The following is a 12,631-nucleotide window of genomic DNA, read 5'->3' on the forward strand; positions in this document are numbered from 1 at the left end:
AATGATGGAAATGACTAGGGGTCATGAGGTCCCAATCTAGAACTGTGGTGGAAAGTCTTATTTATTCCCAATGTGTTCAAAAATGGTTATTCACTGAGTAATGGATTCCAATATCCCTGCAATGCCTGAAAAACTGCAGTTCATAGAGAAAAGATGAAATTCTGGCACAGAAAGTATGTCAAAGGTATAAAACTGGAAGCTGCTAGCTGAATTTCCAAAGTGACAATTGAAACTGTTATTTCATTTTACAGTGATAAACCATTATATTACTAAATTTCTACATAACAACCTTCTGGATATCAACGTAATTATCAGATTCAAACATAGCATCTCATCTTTTGAACGCACGGTGCATATACTCAAACATAATACCAGATTCAAGTTTCAGATAATGAGTCAGCTACTTACATTTACATCCATCCCCCTCAAGTCCCTCATTCGTTCATCACTTCATTTTATTCTGCTGCTTTTGTCATTTTCCCTCTATTCCATTTTTCAAACCAAACATGATCTTTTAACTTTAGCAAAAGGCCACTGACCTGAAACATCAACTGTTTCTCTTCCCAAATATGCAGTGCAACCTTCTGAGCATTTCTAAAAGTCTCAGCATTTTGCTTTTATATTATAATACTAGTAGTTTTCACCAGGCAAAACAAAACAGCAATAAGATAAATACCAATTAACCATTTAACCTTCATCATTCTGGTAAAATTCATTAATTTCAATTTGGAAAAAATGACGATCAACACTCTTATCAAGGATGCAGCAATGCCACTTAATCAAAGCTGACTAGGATTGATCTGTTATTTTGCCATTTTAAACTAAACGGCAGATTAATTTATCACCTACAAGCTTTTACTCCTTCCACTCCCTCCCACCTTATTTACTTATTGAGATGGAATAGGCCTTTCCAGCCCTTTGAACCATGCTGCCTAGCAATCCCCTTATTTAATCCTAGCCTAGTCACTGGACAATTTACAATGACCAATTAACCTACCAATTGGTACGGCCTTGGACTATGGGAGGAAACCAGAGCACCTGGAGGAAACCAATGCAATCACAGGCAGGACACATAAACTCCTTTTACAGGCAGCGGCCAGAATTGAACCCAGGTCACTGATATGGTAAAGGGCTGAGCTAACCACTATGCTACTGTGCCACCCAAAATTCTGGTTTCTGCCTCTTTCCTTTCCAGTCCTGATAAAGGGTCTCGGCCTGAAACATCAACTGACTATTCCCTCCATAGATGCTGCCTGACTTGCTGAAATCCTCCAGCATTTTGTGGACTTTGCTCGATTTCCAGCAGCTGCAGAATCTTGTGTAACAGATTAACTTTAATGGATCAAAGTTAGATATGGCCCTTGTGGCTAAAGGGATCAGGGGGTATGGAGAGAAAGCAGCTACAGGGTTCTGAGTTGGATGATCAGCCATGATCATACTGAATGGCAGTGCAGGCTCAAAGGGCCAAATGGCCTACTCCTGCACCTATTTTCTATGTTTCTATGTAATACTTTCTATCTCGATAGTATTGCAATCATATTTATCAAAAAACTTTACACGTGCCACAAAATGAAGTAGCATAGTAAAACTCACTGAAATGACGATAATTGCTGAGTCATTGTTGAAGATAATAAATTGTGGGCAAATAACAGACTACAATGCTGGAAATATGCTCCAGAATACAATAATGAATACACAAACATCCCTCAGGCAAATCGTGATATAAAAATGTAAGTTACTATTCACTTAAAATATCCATCTAACAGTGCAAATCAAGTCATTTTATTTGAATGGAATTGAATTTCCATAAGTTAATGCTCAACCTAGTTTATCTTCCTCTATTTATATCCAATTCTAGTATGACTTTTCTTCACATTTCTCCATCCAGTACCATATTACAGGGAGACCATTATGCTTCTTAAAAGTCATATGATTTTATTATCTGACAAGATGCAAAAGAGCCAATCATGTTCCAAAATACTCAAATGGCTTTTGTTTTATCAATTCGATCAACAGGTTTCCCACAATACAATGGATATTAAAACGTGCAATAGAAGTACAGTCACTGAACCAGACAAGTACATTATAAATGTAAATCAGATATTAAGTTAATGAAGACAACATGTAAGGAGACAGATACAAATTAATGAAACTAGTTCCATGGCTAACCATGATCTGAATACAAGAAATGAACTACTATTTTCTAACATTCGTCTAAGTTTGTTAATTCTTATAAAGAATCATTTTACAACATAATTGTGTTCAGCAAAATCCTCAAGGTTCCATCTTTCATAATCAAGGATTCAGTATAAAAAAAGGTTGTCTTTATTTCTTCTAGATTATATTAAGAACTCAAGCTCTTCAACTACAATGATTCTGTGCCACAGCTCTATTTCACAAATACAAATTATTCCACCACCTCACAAATTTATTAGTGAACTAGAATAATTATTTCATCTCACTAATATTCTATTGATACTGCAACCAATGTTGAATTCACATGATGTGGATTGAAATACACAGGGAATAATGAGCTCCATTTAGATGAGGCAACATGGGTGATATTAATAAAAAAAAACAAATTAAACTGGTTCACTATTTTGGATGACAATGCATAATATTATCCTTAAATAGTTCATAATCCATGCAAGATAATAAGTTATCAACATTTACACTGAAGTAAATCCTTAACTTTTCTCTAAAATCTTAAGTTTTTATACTTTAGAGCTTTCTTATCCAACAGGTAGACATTACAATTTTAATGTTGAACTATTTAGCATAAAAAGAAAACATGATATATAAATTGAAGCTTTAGTATTGTGGTATTTTAACCCACAACTCAATCAGATATAGTAACATATTTCTTTTTAAATTCTTCCACTATGGTTCTCTGAACACCAGCATCAGAGTTAATTGTTCACCAAACTCAAATGAGCACTGCGTTCATTCAGTCAGATCTTCCAATGCTCTTTGGATACTGGAATGCACTGTCTGCAGAGATGAAGGAGGCAGATTGCATTTGTGGCGTTCATGAGGAAACTATATATGCAAACTGGAGTACCCAACCTGCAATCCACTGACCCCTTGGTTAATAAGGCTCCATGGCATAAAAAAAAATTGGAAAATCCTGTCAGCTGGAGGTATTCAGTGGGCTGAGCAGCATGCGTTAGAGAAAAGGCACTGAGGACACCCTGTATCAGAATTCCGGAACAGATGGGTCAAATTGCATCTTTCTGTGCCATAACCAGTGATTTGACGAAAGGTGGCAGAAATGCCATATAACGACTATGATCAACTCCAACAATACATTGAACCTTTTAATACCCTTTCATTCAGCTCGCCCCCCCCCCCCCCCCACACACAAAAAAGGAATTTTAATGTTCCTATCTTGGGCCTTTATCCCTTTAATCGGTAAAGGTGCGATCGCACATTGTCTGGAGCGCGTCACATGCCTTCACCCAGTCCCCACGCCAGGCAGGCGCACACCATTTACGTCACTCCCACCACCGGGAACCTTTTATTCCGGCTGCCGCTCAAAATTAACCAACTGGCGAAAGAGGAAGGCGGGATGGATACGGGCGGGCGGGCGAGTCTATGCCACCTCCGGGAATGGGTTCCGCGGAACCCGGTGGGTATGACAGGCCTGGCACCCGGCGCGACAACCCCGCCCCAGAGGTAAGGCCTGACCTCTTTAACAAGCAGACTCACCTTCCGCCACGTCCTCGTCGACGGCGCCTTTCACCTGGGAGAAGCACCACTGCAGGTCGTTGTTACTGCCGACTCCGATCCCTGGCAAAGGCAAAAACACACGCTGTCAGGGACGGCAGGCCTGGCGAGGGGGAGAGAGTGGGGAAACCGGAGACTTCGACATGCACCCGTTCTTACCCGCCATGGCCGTCAGATGCTCCCGCCGGCTGGGTGGGCGGGTGCTTCCCGGCGATTTGGCTTGGAAGACGATGGCGAGGAGGGAAACATCGATCAGCGCCGGCGGACTGTCAGCAACCCGCCAAGATGGCGGACACCGCCCGTCGACATGATTCAGTGACGTCGCCCTGTGCGCGCTGCCGAGCTCCTTAAAGGGGCCGCGTCACGGTTTGTGTCGGGGAGCGCGCACAGGCAGGAGACGGGAATCCGAAAACGCAGTAACGTAGGGGACACCACGGGCACATCCCTACCCACCCTTGGCAGTACTTAGAGAGTGCAACATCTGCCATCAAATATCCCCACCATCCTCCCCATGTCAGCCATCAAATATCCCCACCATCCTCCCCATGTCAGCCATCAAATATCCCCACCATCCTCCCCATGTCATTTTCTTTCAGCTGCCATTGGACAGGAGGTACAGGAGCCTGAGGTCGGTCCAATTCTCAGGTTCAAGAGCAGCTGCTCCCCATTCACCGTTGGGTTCATACATCAACTTGCCCAGCCCGAATCACTAACACAAGAGATTCTGCAGATAGCGGAGATCTTGAGCAACACACACAAAATGCTGGAGAAACTCTGCAAGACACTCTAATCTCTGTCTCAGTATAGCAACACTGTGACCACGTTGCAGTACAATGGACTTTATTTGTATAAGCTGATGACAGAGTGGGGAATCAGCATACTTTTGCCAGGGTGCCAATGGCTAATGCGAGAGAGGATGTTTAAAGTGATTGGAAGAATGTATACAGTGGATGTGAGGGGCAGGTTTTATACGGAGAGTGATAAGTGTATGGAATGTTCTCATAAGAGATCATCTGCAGGTGCTGGAAATCCAAGCAACACACAAAATGCTGGAGGAACTCAGCAGACCAGGCGACATCTATGGAAAAGAGAACAGTCAATATTTTGGTCTGAGACCCATCTGTTGCATGGAATGTTCTCAAGGGGTTGTGGTTTAGGCAGATACATTAGGGATACTTAAGAGACTCTTAAGATGGGTACATGAATGATAGAGCTATTTTAGAAGGAAGGGTTAGATTGGTCTTAGAGTAGGTTAAAAGGTCACAAGATCACAGGACAAAGGACCAGTTCTAAAAAAATGATTGTGTTCTTTCTTGTAGAAATTGAGTATAATTAATATTTTTCTTGTAATACTAGTTGTTTGATGTTATGTTGCTGTAGTAAGTTTTTCATTGCTTCCCTGTTTACTTGAACTTGGGCAAATGGCAACAAACTCAGCTTTGAGTTTGAGAAGGCTGTGGGACGTTTGGATGACTGGTTTCAGGAGAATGCAGATGCTGGAATCTGGAGCATCAGACAGCGTGCTCCTCCACCTGTTGGCTACTGTGAACTGATGTATTTGGGTACAAAGTTGAGTGATGCTGTGATGCAGAACATAACTAGTAGTCTGTCACTTAGATCATTTACAATTTGCAATCTTTTTGTGAACATTTGATCAATAAATGCATACATCAGGATGCTCTTTATCAACCACAGCTCAGCATTCACTACTATCATCCCCGCAAAATTAGTCATAAGCTCCAAGACCTTGGCCTCAATATCTTCTTATAGTTCCTGGATTTCCTCAGTGGTTTGGATTGGTAATACATCTCCTCCATAATCTCCATCAGCACAGGTATACCACAAAGCTGTGAGCTTAGTTCTCTGTTCGACTGGCTCTACACATGACTCATGGCTAAGCTTAGCTCCAATGCCATATTCAGGTTTGCTGAGTACACCACTGTTGTAGGCTGAATCGAAGGAGGTGATAGGTTAGCATATTGGAGGGAGACTGAAAATCTCGCTGAGTAGTGCCATAACTATGACCTCTTACTCAATGTCAGCAAGACCAAGGAGCTGATCATAAGAATTCAGGAGAGGAAAACTAGCAACTCATAGGATAATCAGAGGTGGAGAGGGTTAGCAACTTTAAAATCCTAGGTGTTATTATTTTGAGGGATCTGTCCTGAGCCCAGCATGTAAGTGTAAGAAAGCATGACAGCGCCTTTAATTCCTTAGGAGTTTGTGCAGATTTGGCATGACATCTAAAACTTCGACAAACTTCAATAGATCTATAGTGGACAATATATTTCTGACTGTATCACTGCCTGCTACGAAAAGCTCAATGGAAAATCCTACAAAAAGCAGTGGATTTGGCATGGTACATCATGGGTAAAGTCCTCCCGGCCACTGAGCACATATACATGAAACGCTATCATCTATCATCAGGGACCCCCACCAGCCAGGACATACATCTCTTTTCACTGCTGCCATTAGGAAGAAGGTACAGGAGCCTCAGGACTCACACCACCAGCTTCAGCAACAGTTATTACCCCTCAACCATCAGGCTCTTGAACCAAAGGGGATAACTTCACTCAACTTCACTATCCCATCATTGAAATATTCCCACAACGAAGCACTAACTTTCAAGGATTCTTCATCTCATGTTGTTGATCTTTATTGCTTGCTTGCTTATTTATTTATTATTTCTTTTGTATTTATACAGTCTGTTGTCTTATGCATTCTGGTTGAATGACTATTTGAGCAATTGTTCAGTGATTCTGTTATGGTTATTATCTTGTAGATTTACTGGGTATATCCACAAGAAAATGTATCTCAGGTTTGTATATGGTAACATATATGTACTTTGATAATAAATTAATTTTGAATTTGAAGCTAAGTTTGAAAACATGAATTAGAACTGTAAAACACTGTGACCTCCCTTGATCAAGACTTGTACTGTGAGGTACAAAATATCTCTACAAGAATGAAAGCTACTAACCAAGTAATTCTTTTACCAACAACATATTGACCATATCATCAGTTTTGAAAAATAGCCAACAGGCCCCTTCGAATGCTCACAGCTCCAGAACAGCCCTTATACTGAAAACATTGTACCAGCTACATGGTAACGTTTCCTTCGTCATTGCTGAGTGTAAATTCTGGAACATTGTGGCAGTACTTTCATGTGGAGGGCTACAGCAGGTCATGAATGTGATTATTCACCAGTATGTGTAATCAATGTTGGTCTTCATCCTAGAAAGTAAAGGAAAACCATATTTTAACCTGAATTTGGGGGGGGGGGGGGGAGAGAAAGAAAGACATGCACTCCCTCAGCAGTACAGTGCTTAATGCTGACAGCAATAACATGATGTTGATTGTTGGTTACCAATCACATTGTAACATTACAACATAACCTAACATTACACTTACAACTTGAGATAATCAAGTGTTTGAGTAATTGTACTATTCTCCAAAAAAAACTAAATATAAATTTAATTTGATACATTGTGAAACAATTGTAGGATAACAATATTTTAGAATACTGCAAAGGTAAAGTGCTTTGCTTTTGAGAAATAATTTAAGAGAAAGGTAGGAAATGGGAATTAGAGAAGAAGGTAATGGCATGGATGAAAGAGACAACAATGTGAAGGTGTCGCCCCAAACCAGTGACCAGAGAGAATACGACGAACAAGCCCTCAAAGGGACAAAATACTTCTACTACCTCTCTCTATCGCTTTCTTTCTGTCCCTCCATCATTTCACTTCCACACCTCTTCTTAATATAAAGCTTATATCCCATCCCTTACCTACCTCTCCTCACTCCACCTCTGCCTACTCTCCTCTTTAGATTTCCAGAAGGCATTCAATAATTCTGTGAAACATTAGGGAAAGGTTTAAGAATGGGAGGTCATGAAGAAGAGAAAAGCAAAGGAGAGAGAAGGGAATGGGTCAGGGTGAAAGGGAATAGGGATGAGGGCTCAAAGGGAGTAAAACTGAGAGGAAGGGGCAAAAGCGATGGGCAAGAATTTGCCACTTTCCCTCTCTTGCATTCTCTCCATTTTCTACCCTTTCTCACTCCTTGCCCATCATTTTGAAGGATATATTACTGAAGTATGGGATTCCGCGAGGAATTGACAGAGTGGATGCTCGAGATAGTTCCCCTAGAGGGGCATTGGTAAGGTAATCTATTTGAGATCAAGATGAAGTTTCCTTTCAAAGAATTGCATAACTTTGGAGAGAACTCTGGAGTAGAGTTATTAAATATATTCAAGGTGGAGACAGGCAGACATTTGAAAAGTAGTGTTGTCAGTGAGTAAGGGAGAGGGACTGGAAGTGGCATTGACAGTCATTGAACATCGATTTCTCTTAACCTCTGATAATTACTTCCCTTTCCCCCTTCTCTCTTTATCTATTCCCCATTCTGGTTACCCCTTCATTTCTCTCACTTGTCCATCACCTCCCTCTGGTCCTCCTGCTTCCTTTTCTTCCGTGGTCCATTGTCCTCTTGTTTTAAATTCCTTCAGCCCTTTACCTCTTTTACTGATCACCTCCCAGCTTCTTAATTCATCCCCCTCACCCACCCAACTTTCTTCTTATTCTGATTACTGCCCCCTTTGTTTCAAGTTCTGATAAAGGGTCTTAGCTCCAGACGTCCACTGCTTAGAAGGAGAATAACTAGTTTCTCAAGTCCACCACAAGATCAAAAGATAGAGGAGCAGAATTAGGCTGTATGGCCTATTGAGTCTGCTCTGCCATTTAATCATAGCCTATCCATTTCCCCCTCAGCCCCAATCTTCTGCCTTAATTACCCTATACCCAATGACCCATTGCCTGTGGAAATGGATTCCACAGATTCACCACTTTAGCTAAAGAAATTCCTCCATCTCCATTCTGAATGGATGTCTTTCATTTTTCAGGCTACGTGCTCTGGTCATAGACTTCCCCACCATATGAAACATCCTCTCCAAATCTACTCTATCTCATTCCTAGAATCATTTCAATCAAAGCCCATATGAACCTATTTTAAAGCCCTCACACCTTTCCTAAAGTATTGATGCACCATCAATAACTCACTCTGAGACGTAAGAAGCGAGATATCGGCTTTTATTGACTGGAAGAATGAACAACACTACATCCTGGAGAAATGAGCCCGGACCCAGGCCTCAATCGCCTTTATACAGGGGTCTGTGGGAGGAGCCACAGGAGCAGTCCAGACAGGTATATGTAGTTCACCACAAGTATAGCACCCACAATTGAACACAGTACCCCAGATGTGGACAAACCAGTAAAACAAAAATAAACATACCTACAGATGTGGGAATCTGAAATAATAAAAGAAAATGCTGGCTATACTCAACAGGTCCATGAAAGAGAAACAGTTAACATTTCAGGTCCATATTTGTTAGAGGTTCTCGTTGGTTTTGTTCATGGAATTATAGAGTAATACAGCATGAGAACAGGCAATTTGACCCAACTGATTCATGCTGACTACAGCAGTTGCCTGCATTCAGCCCGTAATCCTCCAAACACTTTCTTCCATGTACCTATCCAAATGCAATTGTACCACCTCAACCACTTCTCTGGCAGGTCATTCCAGGTACTCCGTATGAAGAAGTCACCTCTCAAATCACCCGTAAATCTCTCCCCTCTTGCATGTGTGCCCTCTATTTTGGAATTCCTCAACCCTGGGGTAAAGACTGACCAGCCACCCTATCCATGACATTATAAACTTCTTTGAGGTCACCTCTCATAGTCCTACTCCAAGGAAAAAAGATCCAACATGGCCAACCTCTCTGTAACTCAGGCACTGAAGTCCAGTCTGCATCCACTCCAGCTTGACAAGTTCTTTCCCATAACAGGGTGATAAAAACTGTACATGACACTTAAAGTGTGGTCTCACTGACTTACACAATGTAATTGCAGCATAATGTTCCTACTCCTAAACTAGATGCCCTGACTGATGAATGCGGATAATTAAGTGTCTTCTTCACCACTCAGTCTACTTATGGAACTTTCAACACACTGTGCACTTGTCCTCCCAGGTTCTTCTGTTCCACACTTGTCATTGCCATTCATTGTATAGGGTCTGACCTGATTTGAATGTGCAAATTACATCACCTCATGCTTATCTAAGCTTTAATCCATTTGCTGTTCCTTAGCCCTTCTCTCTAACTGGTTAAGATATCTCAGATAAGCATGGAGTGATGTATCTGAGTACACTGTGCTAGCTCCTGAATCTTATGCAACCTCATCTTCCAGATCAGCCTGCCATATGGGACACTATAAAAAGCCTTATTAAAGTCCACATAGACATCCCCGATCCTACCTTCATCTATTGTGTCAGTAATCTCTTTGAAAACCTCCAAAAAATTTGACAGACATTACCTCCATGAATAAAATCAGACTGACTATTCTTGATTAGGCCTTAACTATCCAAGTGACGGTAGATCCTGTCCCTCAGAATTCCCTTCAGCAACTTCCCTACAATTGACATCAAGCTCATCAGCCTGTAGTTCCTTGGCCTGTCCTTGCTACCCTTCTTGAATAGTGGAGCAACATTAGCTACCCTTCAGTCTTTTGGGACTTCACCAGAGGCTCGTAATGAAGCAATTATCTCTACAAGATAATCTCTACAAGATTTCTTCCCAGGTCTGCAATAAGGTCCTGTGGTGCACTTAGTCAAGCTGTGGGGATTTGTCCACCCTAAGTATACCCTTTCTTGTGATGTGCATATGTTCCAAACCCTCATTATTTTTACCACCATTTGTTTGGCATCAATGATACTCTCCTTAGTAAACACCAAAAAGAAATAAACATTAAAAATCTCAGACATCTCCTGTAGCTCCACACATAGGTGGACCTGATGGTGTTTAAGAGTTTCTCCCTATTTATCTTTTTACTGTTATAACTGAAGAACCTCTTGGGATTATCTTTAACCCTCCCTGCCCAATCCACTTTATACCCTCCTTATATGCTCCTGATCTTTGTCTTAAGCCAGCTTTTAAACTTTTTAAATATTCGTCAAGAGATTCATTTGTACCCACACTTTTTTCTTTATCCTCACCAGAGCTTTGATATCTCTTGTTATCACTCCACTTGTTATTTCTATATTCACCCTAACAGGAACAAGCTACCTCTGGACTCTTCCACTTGCCAACTGTTCCTTTGCTTTTGTGTCGAGTTCCCCAGTCAACTCCAGCTGGATCCTGCCTAATTCCCTTAAAGTTGGCTCTGCTTCAGTTCAGGACCTGTTCTATTGTTTTCCATAATTATTTTAAAGCCAATAGGATTGTGGTCACTGGATCCAAAGTGTTCTCCACCTACAACCCAGTTACTGGGCCCACCTCATTCCCTGAGAGGAGGTCCAGTATTGCTCCTTCCTGAGTAGATTCCTCTATACATTGAGTGAGGAAGCATCTTAAATGTACCGCATAAATTCCACCCTATCCAGGCCATTTGCACTCTGGGTGGCCCAGTGAATACCAGGAAAATTGAAGTTACCCCCACCCCAGCACTACCCTACTATTCTTAGAAATATGTGCAATTTCTCGATGCAGCTTTTCCTCAATATCTTGCTGACTCTTGGGGAAGTCTGTTATACTGTATTGTTTTACCAAGGTATGTGTTGGTGCGTGGCCAAGTGGTTAAGGTGTTTGTCTAGTGATCTGAAGGTTGCTAGTTCGAGCCTTGGCTGAGGCTGCGTGTGTGTCCTTGAGCAAGGCACTTAACCACACATTGCTCAGCGACGACACTGGTGCCAAGCTGTATGGGTCCTAATGCCCTTCCCTTGGACAACATTGGTGGTGTGGAGAGGGGATACTTTTAGCTTGGGCAACTGCTGGTCTTCCATTTAAAAAAAACCTTGCCCAGGCTTGCGCCCTGGAAACTTTCCAAGACTAACGGAGGCCTACACACCAAGGTATCAATCGCTTCTTATTTTTAAGTTCTATCCAAAGAGCCCTGTTAGATGATCCCTGAAGAGTATCTTCCCTATGCATTGCTGCTATGCCATCTCTTATTAAAATGGCCACACCCCACCTCTCTTACCTGGAATTTGGAACATTCAGCTGCCAGTCCTGTTCAATCATGTTTCTGTTATCCCAGACTCAATCCACACCCTGAATTCATCTGCTTTACCTGTCAAGCTACATGCATTGAAATGAATGCATTTTAAAGTAGTGGTCCCATTTGGTCTTTAGCTGTAAGCACATCTATCCTGATCACTAAGCTTACGAACATTAGTTGTTGCACGTACCCCTGTCTTCTGACTGACTTCACTCTGTGTACCATACCCCACCAATCTTGTTTAAACCTTCGCCAGTGGCAAAGGAAAATTACACAACTAGGATATTGGTCCCCTCCTCTTGAACAGCTTGCTTGTATCTCAAAAGAGATCCCAATGATCCAAGAACCCTAATCTCTGTCCCCTGCACCAGCTATTCTGCCATGCATTCATCTGGCCGATCTTCTTATTCCTGGACTCACTAGCATGTGGCCCCGAGGTCAATCTGGAGATCACTGCCCTCACAGTTCTACATTTCACTGTCTTGCCTAATTTCCTCTACTCATTCCACAGGACATCATCCCTTGTTCTTTGTATCAACATGTACAACAAGCACTGCATGTTTGCCCTCCACATCGAAAATTTTTTGTAACAGCTTAGAGACATACTTGACCCTGTTTGTTTTTGTATTCATTACTTATTAAGTGTACTTAAAATACAGCTGTGGCAGTTGGCCATATGCTGATCTCATTCTTTGGTAGAATTTTGCCAGAGGCTTTTATCACATCATTGTGTTTAATGCTCTGCTCACCGTTAGTCACTGTGTGATTTTGAATCATTTTGTTTCCAAGGATACCCTTATCTATTAATGTTTCCTTGTCTGAGAAGTAGTCCTGACATTTTGAGATAAACCCTCTACATT

General features: G+C 41.7%; 1 protein-coding gene across 2 annotated transcripts in view; it reads right to left on the reverse strand.

Moving 5' to 3' along the window:
* ppp2r2d (protein phosphatase 2, regulatory subunit B, delta) overlaps positions 1 to 4,041 on the reverse strand; it is a 56,885-nt gene extending 52,844 nt beyond the window's left edge. For both annotated transcript variants that reach the window (XM_073027556.1, XM_073027555.1), the window contains exons 1-2: positions 3,886 to 4,041; positions 3,709 to 3,789 (exon numbers count right to left, since the gene is read on the reverse strand). In XM_073027556.1, the coding sequence (XP_072883657.1) occupies positions 3,709 to 3,789; positions 3,886 to 3,892 (88 nt within the window). In that variant the 5' untranslated portion in view covers positions 3,893 to 4,041. The remainder of the gene's footprint in view (positions 1 to 3,708; positions 3,790 to 3,885) is intronic.
* Positions 4,042 to 12,631: the final 8,590 nt, after the last annotated feature.

The sequence above is a fragment of the Hemitrygon akajei genome, chromosome 23 (genome assembly GCF_048418815.1).
Source record: "Hemitrygon akajei chromosome 23, sHemAka1.3, whole genome shotgun sequence".
NCBI lineage: Eukaryota > Metazoa > Chordata > Chondrichthyes > Myliobatiformes > Dasyatidae > Hemitrygon > Hemitrygon akajei.